This window comes from Myotis lucifugus, unplaced genomic scaffold, assembly GCF_000147115.1.
Source record: "Myotis lucifugus unplaced genomic scaffold, Myoluc2.0 scaffold_1739, whole genome shotgun sequence".
In the NCBI taxonomy this organism is placed as follows: Eukaryota; Metazoa; Chordata; class Mammalia; order Chiroptera; family Vespertilionidae; genus Myotis; species Myotis lucifugus.
In genome coordinates, this window is record NW_005872787.1 from 35,636 (window position 1) to 44,360 (window position 8,725).

Consider the following 8,725-nt stretch of genomic DNA (forward strand, 5'->3'; position numbering starts at 1 on the left):
TCCTTGGGGGAAGCGGCTGCAGGGAACAACAAGGGAGTCTGTTCCTGCCTCCTTGGGACCTTCCCCACGGAGGCTCCGAGTGAGCTGGTCTCCGAGGGCTCCCCCTGGCTGGACCGAGAGAGCCAGGCCTCCATGACCACCTCGGGCACCTCCCCGGCCCTCCTCGCCGGATCTCAAGACCCCGCTCTTCTGCCCAAGACGATGTCTTTTATTGCAGCCGGGACTGGGCCTGTTCATACAACTCCGGTCCACAGGGACCACGGCCCGTGGGGACGGTCACTGTCCGCTCTCGGCTCCTCTGGAGGAGGCCCATCGTTACACAATGAACTGGGGTCCCTGTGGGCCAGGGCTTCTGATCTGGACGTGGGATGCGCTGCAGAGACCCTCTGAGCCAGCCTCCCTGACGCTGCGGAAATCTCCTGCACTAACAGCGCCAGGCACACCCTGCGGGGCCACACCCGAGAACCAGGCCGCCTCAGAGGTGGCCCTGCAGGGGGGCAGCTCCCGTGGCCAGAGAGAAGCCACTGGAGGCTTCTCGGAGTTTAAGGGGCCCCAAAGGTCGCTGCCCTCTCCTGGCCACCTCAATCCTCTCTTCTTTATTCTTCAGTAGAACCCGTTTGCCCTCAGCCCCAGGTACCAGTTCCAGTTTTTCTATTTCTCTGGGTATCTTCATTTCCTCCTCAAAAGCACGATCCTAAGAAAAGTTAGCCCTCATGAAGTTCAAAGATTTGGGAAAGAGGCAACCGATTTTCAAAGAACTGAGATCAGAGGTGGAGACCATGGATGCGCCTGGGGTTGGGAGGAGGGGGAGAAGGTGGTGGGCAAAAGTCTATGAAAAAGGAGGGCAAGATCGCTAAGAAAAACAGAAGCAGTCAACATCACTAAAAATTATTCAATTACTCAAACTAGCCAATCCCAAGTCTGCTTGGCCGGTCTACCCTGCCTCACCCATTCCTTCCTGGGAAAGCCTCACAGGCTCCGCCCACGCTTCCCGCTTCCCGCTTCCCCCTGTGGCCCCGCCTGGCGTGATGCGCCTCTGCTTCCAGAGCTGAACTTACAGCACGTTTCCCACCGACGATGTGAGAAAGAACCCGAGTGCTCCTCAAGGCAGAGTTTAAGAAGCTGGGGCTGTGAGGGTGCCTGAGCCAGGGGTCTAGAGACCTGCCCAGGACGACACAGGCAGGGCTCTCTCTAAGCCGCAGGGTAGAGGTGTGTGTGTGGGGGGGGGGGGGGGGACAGCTCTGTGCTGGCTCTCACAGCGCCACAAGGAGGCCTTCTCCTTTACCTGGGCCTCCTCCTCCTCTCTCTGGCCTTATGTCTACCATTAATCCTGCCTGGGCCACATCTACCTCTCTGCCCTTAACAATTCGCCTCCTCCATGCAGCCTTCCCTGGCCAGCTCCACGGGGCTCAGCTTGTCTGCCACCTCACAGGCTCAGGCCCCGCCCAGGCTCCCCAGGCTCTGCCTCCCGACCCCCTGCGCTTTCCCAGCGGCTGCGTGGCCTGATGCGCTGCTGTCCCGGGGGCAGATGTGTAAGTATAAAACTCAGAGTCACTTCCACGTGTCTGTGCCTTATCACACCCGACAGGAACAAATCCCGGAGGGCCCTGGCTAGGCAGCAGGCCCTGGGAGGCAGGCGACTTCCCGGACTCAGGTGACATCACCTGTGAGCACGTCTGGGGGACTTCCCGGACCACGAGGAAACCTGGGCCTCTGGGAGCGGCCAGCACCCCGGTAAAGAGCAGCCCCTCCACAGGGCCCACGCCGAGGGGGAGGACGTGCTAGTGGGAGCGGGTCCTGGGCTCAGGGCGGAGCTGGGCAGTGCTCACCTTCTCGAGGAGCGCGTTCTGCCACAGCCGGAACATCATCATGTATGTCCTGTCCCGGGCCCCGAACGAAGTGAAGAAGTGCTGGGTGCAAGGAAAGGGCAGAAACGTGAGTGAGGGTTACCGCACCACAGGGACGAAGACGGGCTGCTCCTTCCTGTGCGAGAGCCACCGGTTCCGGCCTCAGCCACGGCTCTCAGGCCCGCGATCCCGGCCCCCACTGTCCCCAGGCCTTCGGGTCACCCGCTCCCCTCATCTCCCCTTCCTGTTCGAAGCTCTCATCTCCACGGAACACTTGCTTCCCTTACCGGCTGGACTGGGCGAGGGGAGCGGTGAACTCGCCTAAAGGGGAAGGGAAGACAATCCCCCCGTTTCATTCCGTCACTCAACAGGGCGTTCAGGGTGAGCATGTGCCCGGCACCATCCCACACGCTTGGGGAACGACAGCAAACAACACGGGAGGAGACCCCTTCTCTCATGGAGCGTACGCATCAGCGGGGCCCTTATGACACGCAGGAAGCCAGACAAAACCAGATTTGTCTGAACACATTCTAGGTGCCTCACAGATGTTGCTTTATTTACACCATGCAAAGGCCTTGGGAAATACACCTAAGTGCTAATCTACATATATAAAAGGCTAAGCAACCATCCGAACGGTAGCTATGACGCACAATGACCACCAGGGGCCAGATGCTCAACGCAGGAGCTGCTGAGCTGCGGTGACTTGGCAGCGGTGGTTCTCTGGTGACGCACCTGGAACCAGAGAGGAGGGAGCCCGATTCTGGGTGCGTCACCAGAGAACTGCCCTCTCGCACTCTGGGACCCCTCAGGGGATGACGGAGAGCCGGTTTCGGCCCGATCCCCGCAGGCCAGGCTGAGGGACCCGCTCACTCCACAGATGCCCTATGAGCTGCAGCGCCTCCCCAGGTGGGACTGGCCGGGGAGGGACTGCGGGAGGTTGGCTCCAGGGCGTGTCCGGCCCTTCTCACCCAGTCCTGCCCCGCCAGCCACCCTCTAATTAATTTCCTTTCCATGTGCCCGAATCTGTGCACCGGGGCACTAGTACCTAATAAAGAGAAACGGCTGTGAAGCTGGGTGACGTCTATACTCACAAGGCTGATTCGTGCCAGAAACAGAATTCACACCAACAGCTACCTGACCCTGACCTGCCCTGTGATGGGCAGGAACCGAGTCCACCCCCGCCCCCGAGGCGGTAGTCACGGTCCTAGTACTTCTCTGCCCTAAGTTTTATCTTCCACGTTTCCCGCACCCACAGGACAATTCCTTTCCATCAGACTCCTCGCGCCCTCCGGGCGCTCTGCTGATACACAATGACAACTGACATTTGCATTACGCTTTGCAACTTAGTGTTTTCAAATGTGTGATGTCCTTTCAAGACTCTGTATCTAAAATGGTCCTGCCCGCTCCTTTTACACCCCGAGAATGCCGAGGCTACAGGGCTACACATCTGCCCTACGGGTCGCAGGACTCGAACTCAGGCTTCCTGGCTCCAGGTGCAGTGTCCTGGCCCTCCTTCCTCAGCCTCCCAAACACCCTGCCCCCTGGAGGCAGTTCTCCAACCGCATCCCTCCCCGCCTCACACCCCAACCCGCAGCCTCCCCATCTGCAGCTGAAGGGCAGAAACACAGAAGCTGGGGGCTGGGGCTTAGGGAGGGGAGTCAAGTCCGAGGTGAGACTCCACTTACCTTTTCTGAGTCAGTGCAAACTTGGATGGCATTGGGGATGAGGCGAGCTGTCTTCTCTTTAGTCATGGAGCAGATGTCTTTTAAACGGACAGTCAGCTGGCATTCCCACAGGGACAGACAACCGAGAACAAGCAGAGAGGCATTAAGACAGCGAAGGGCGTTCACCCGGCACCCGCTCAGACAGAAGAAATGGACCCGTCTCCGTTTCTAAACCTCCTCAGAGGTCATCTGGGGTAGCCCCTGCGTTCAGAGGCCACAGGGCGAGGTGGGGCCATGCCTTGCCCAGAGCCCCAGGGGCCTGGACTCTCGATCCAGGGAACTTCGCTTCTCCTGCTCACAGGCTGACAAATGTGCTGGTGCCAGCACGGTGCCGCTCAGACACAGAGCATGGCACCGCGGAGACCGTACACGTCAGCTAGTTTATTTTTTAAAATTATTATTATTTTAAATATATTTTTATTGATTCTTTTACAGAGAGGAAGGGAGAGGGATAGAGAGTTAGAAACATCGATGAGAGAGAGACATCGATCAGCTGCCTCCTGCACACGCCCCACTGGGGATGTGCCCGCAACTAAGGTACATGCCCTTGACCGGAATCGAACCTGGGACCCTTCAGTCCGCAGGCCGACGCTCTATCCACTGAGCCAAACCAGTTAGGGCCAAGTCAGCTGGTTTATCTTTTCCCATCTTATTTTACAAGTGAGGAGAGAGAGGCAAAGGAAGAGTAAAGGACGCGCCTAAAACCACACGGCTAATAGTAGCGGAATCCAGAAAGTGCGCAAGCCAGTTCCGGGGCCCAAGGCCAAAGCCCCTTTACCCCACTCGTCTGCCTTTGCAACGACTATTGCCAAATCCTCTCAACACTCTTTTCCACACCCAAGAGGGTAGGAGGGGAGAGATCTGGCCTTGAAGACTCGGGCCCGTGCTTTGTTAGCTGCACACTGCTGGGCAGAGCATCAGCCCGCAGAGGGACGAGTGGGGGCCGCTCGCTGAGCCCCGCCCAGCCCAGCCCAGGGGACGCCCGCGGAGCAGGCCAGTCTTTACCAGAGTTTCCCAGCGGAAGATGTTGCTGTAGAAGCAGATCCAGTTTTCCGAGAGGTAGAGTCGGCCCTGAAGGAGAATGTCTCTTTGGAGTGCACAGGAGTAGTCTGTGGGGGGAGGGGGGCTCAGATTCCGGAAGCACTTCCCACGACCACCTGCCCTCCCTGCACGGGGGGCGGGCACCTGCCTACACTGACCAGGTCTGAACTAGTGCCAAGGAGTCCCTGGCATCTCATCCTCGGGAAAAGGAGGCCGTGAGACACACCACTGCTGCAGGCAGAGGAACGGCTGGCACGAGAGGCGGCAGAAAGGCCTATTCATCCCCGAATGCCCCGCTCCAACCCACAAGTACCCGCCCTTCTCCACCAACCATCTGCGGGGTGAGGGTGGGAGCGACTCCTCCAGGTCGGCTCTCTGAGGCACCACCGCGGTGCTCAGCCCGGGGCCAGCGCTCTGGGCACCCCTCTCCCTGCTCCCAGACAGCCTTTCTCACCGGCCTTGGCTCTTACTTGGGAATCTCTAGACAGAAGCAGCCGTGTGAGGTCCCGGAGCTCCCAGACTTCCTTCCTGCCCCCCCGCCCCCCCCCAACCCAGTCACCCGCTCACCCACAATGAGGCGCTCCGAGTCTGGAAGCTGCTTAAAGAGCTTTCTGAAGTCTTCATTTCTCTGCTTGTAAGTGGGGCTTAACACCTGCACGACAACGGCCGAGGTCAGGGGGTGCTCCCAGCTCTGTGGGGTGGGGAGGAAGGGGCAGGAGGAGCACCTGCTGGCGTGTTCTAAAGGCACAGCGAGCTCTGCTGTCCCACGGGCCCAGGCGGCCAGGGCAGGCAGAGGGCGTGGCGCGGCGGGGACGTCGCGGGGAGAGAACGGTGCTGTGAGAGGCTCTGAGTCCCGTGTCCGTCAGTGAGAAAGTCAAATGCCCGGAGCAGGGCCCACGTTACAGCCAGAGGCACAGGCAGAGGGCGGCCGCCCGGGAGCTCCTCTGCCTCAGCAGCAGGAAGCAGCAGCCGGGGCGCCCGTCCCCCCGCAGGACTCAGTGCCACGTGCCCATCGCCCGCCTCAGAAGTTGCCGCGACTGATGGTGGGCGCTCGCTGTGCGTGACACTCATGATGGAAAAACATCCTGACACACGAGACCCGCACAGTGTCACAGGCCAGTGTTATCTCAGGGACTCGCACTTTTACAGACTATTGGCAAACTACCCACAGGGCGAGCAGCTAGACTAAGCACACAGTAGAGACTTCAGAAGGAATCAGAAGCACCTAGATCAGTGGTTCTCAACCTGTGGGTCGCGACCCCTTTGGGGGTCGAACGACCCTTTCACAGGGGTCGCCTAAGACCATCGGAAAACACATATATAATTACATATTGTTTTTGTGATTAATCGCTATGCTTTAATTATGTTCAATTTGTAACAATGAAAATACATCCTGCATATCAGATATTTACATGGCGATTCATAACAGTAGCAACATTACAGTTATGAAGTAGCAACGAAAATAATGTTATGGTTGGGGGTCACCCCAACATGAGGAACTGTATTAAAGGGTCGCGGCGTTAGGAAGGTTGAGAACCACTGACCTAGAGGCACCTGAGCTCAGCCCGCACCATCCTTCACAAGATTAGCGAACCCAGCACTTACATGACCCACGAGGAAGCTGAGGCGAAAGCGGCTCCCCCGTCCGCCTGGGCCCGATCTCTCGATTCCTGGTCCAGCGCTCACCTCCTCCCACCACTGTGCCTCCAGCCGCCCCCGTGCCCACCTAGCTTTTCGGTGCCTCAGTGCAGACTCATACCCATAAACTGCCCTAGCAAATCCTCCTTGGAAATACCATGTTCCCCGTGAATACACGAAAACCCTGCTCCAAGCTCACGATCTTAAAAAAGGAAAAGGAATGTGCCCTGGAGATGAAAGGCACCAGCGATGGCCGTAAAGCCCTGGTGCAGGGAGAGCCAGGCATGGCAGCGGGAGCGCGGCACGCCGCCGGGCACACTGTGGCCCGCTGTGCAGGACGCATGCATGCAGTCAGACCGTCCGCTGACGGGGGAGCTGGGTCTAGGCCAGTGATGGCGAACCTTTTGAGCTCGGCGTGTCAGCATTTTGAAAAACTCTAACTTAACTCTGGTGCCGTGTCACATATAGAAATTTTTTGATATTTGCAACCATAGCAAAACAAAGACTTATATTTTTGATATTTATTTTATATATTTAAATGCCATTTAATAAAGAAAAATAAACCAAAAAAATGAGTTCGCATGTCACCTCTGACACGCGTGTCATAGGTTCGCCATCACTGGTCTAGGCCATTCCCACTTTCTGGCCCATTTTTCTAGGAACCCAATGGCATATAGCTGTTGCGATAGTGGCGTGGGCTCTGGACTGTCCATTTTTTTCTTTCTGCAAAGCCGGGTGCCCGCGAGGAAGCTGAGGCTGTGGCCCGACCACAGCCAGAGGCTCCCTGGCCGCCTGAGCCAGTGGCCAACGGCTCCAGGGAGCAGAGAGAACAGACAACATGGCTGCAGTTCAGGGAGGTTTTCCGGAAGAGAGGACCCGGATGCTGTCCACTGCTCCGTCTGTTCGCATGGATTTTAAACTGGTTGGTCTTGCTTAGAACATGAGCTGCCCTGGTCAGAGTGGACACCCTGCTACCGACCGCACAGAGTCCCAAACTGAAAATCACCTGCCAGGTGCTTGAGCCAATGTCGGGGCCACTGGGCGTGAGTGCCCGGAAGCAGCCACTCCCGTGCCTTCTGGGCGAGACAAGACCCCAGAACCCCACACGCCCCAGCCAGACGTTACTGCCAGATGCCGAGGTGTCCAATCCCAACGCCTCTGGCAGCACGGAGCAGAGTCCACCCGGACCTCTTGCTGACCACCACCGAGTTCCTCATCATGTGTACGTGGCCCCCAGAGCCCCATCAAGCTAACGTGTGGTGAGCCATTTCCACACGCCAAGCACTGTCAGAACCTCCACCCACAGCGTTTCACTTGCCTGCGGGGTGTTTATTACCCCATTTTACACATGGAGAAGCCGAGGCACAAAGAAGTGAGCCACTTGCCCGAAGAACGTGGTCACTGAGTGGGCGTGTGGCCTGAGCCACGCTGCCATCTGAGCCACGCTGCCATCTGAGCCAACCCCACCTGGCCTCGGGGTCGCTGTGCTGAGTAAACAGCAGACGCCCATCAGAACTCGCTCGTGGGGATGCGATGTCCACCTACTTTGTGCTGCCCAACAGCCTTCCATGCCCACAGGCGCGTCGTTTTAGGGGGGCAGACGATCTAACCCAACCGCCTATCACCGCCGAGGAAGCTAAGGCCCGGACTGGCCTCTGCTCTCCCCCGCGGCCCTGCACCCAGCATGAAACTTCACAAGCGAGAGGTGGTCAGCACAGTCCCTGGGACGGGCGGACGGGCTGACAGGCGGACAGGCCCGCCTCCCAGGCCGAGTCCGTGTCAGCCGCTCAGCTCCCACCGTGTGGCGGCCTCCTTGTTAAGGGAGACCCAGAGGGCTATGGTTCTGCAAGATGAAAGCTTTGGAAACTGGTTGTACAACAATGTGGACGTACTCAGCACCCCTGCACTGCGTGCTTAGAAGCACATAAGGGGTGTATGTTCCGTGCAGCGCAGCCCCAACATCAGCCCGAGGACGAGCCTCCTGGGCGGCCCCACCCCTCGGGTGGAACTGGACATAGGCGTCCCGGAGCCGCAAGTCCTCCTCCTGATGCTCCTTCCGCACTGACCTGTCGCCCCGGCTGCTCTCGTGCCCAGTGGGAGCTCCGGGGGAGGGAGTGCGGGCAGGCTGCCAGTCCCCGCTGCTCGCCTCGGAGCAGAGCTGGGGAAAGGAGGCCGGACCCGGCCTGACTTCTGAGGGCCCCAGGCCGCTTGTACAGAAGCTCCCTCACCCAGGCTCGCAGGTAACGCCCGATTCTCCGGGCGGCAGGCTGGGTGTGGGCCAGCCCTCGCCCCTCGAGCCTCGAGCGCAGACACGGCTGGCGGCCACCACAGGCCCCTCGGAAGCTGGAGACCCCCCCCCGCCCCCCGCCCCATGCTCTGAAAGCCATCTCCTAAGGGCAAGGCTCGCCTACGTTAACAGCACACTCTGGTTCCACTCTGGTTCCGGGGCTGTCAGGTCTGGAGCCCTCGGGGAGC

General features: G+C 59.0%; 1 protein-coding gene across 1 annotated transcript in view; it reads right to left on the bottom strand.

The window, feature by feature from the left end:
- Nucleotides 1-8,408, bottom strand: part of LOC102431143 (GRAM domain-containing protein 1B) — a gene marked incomplete at its 5' end in the record, with an annotated part of 28,195 nt that extends 19,787 nt beyond the window's left edge. Inside the window, 6 exon segments of the mRNA XM_023748731.1 lie at nt 1,582-1,781; nt 1,830-1,910; nt 3,533-3,628; nt 4,577-4,680; nt 5,180-5,303; nt 8,229-8,408. Coding sequence (XP_023604499.1) covers nt 1,582-1,781; nt 1,830-1,910; nt 3,533-3,628; nt 4,577-4,680; nt 5,180-5,303; nt 8,229-8,408 — 785 coding nt within the window.
- Between the last annotated feature and the right edge of the window lie 317 nt (nt 8,409-8,725).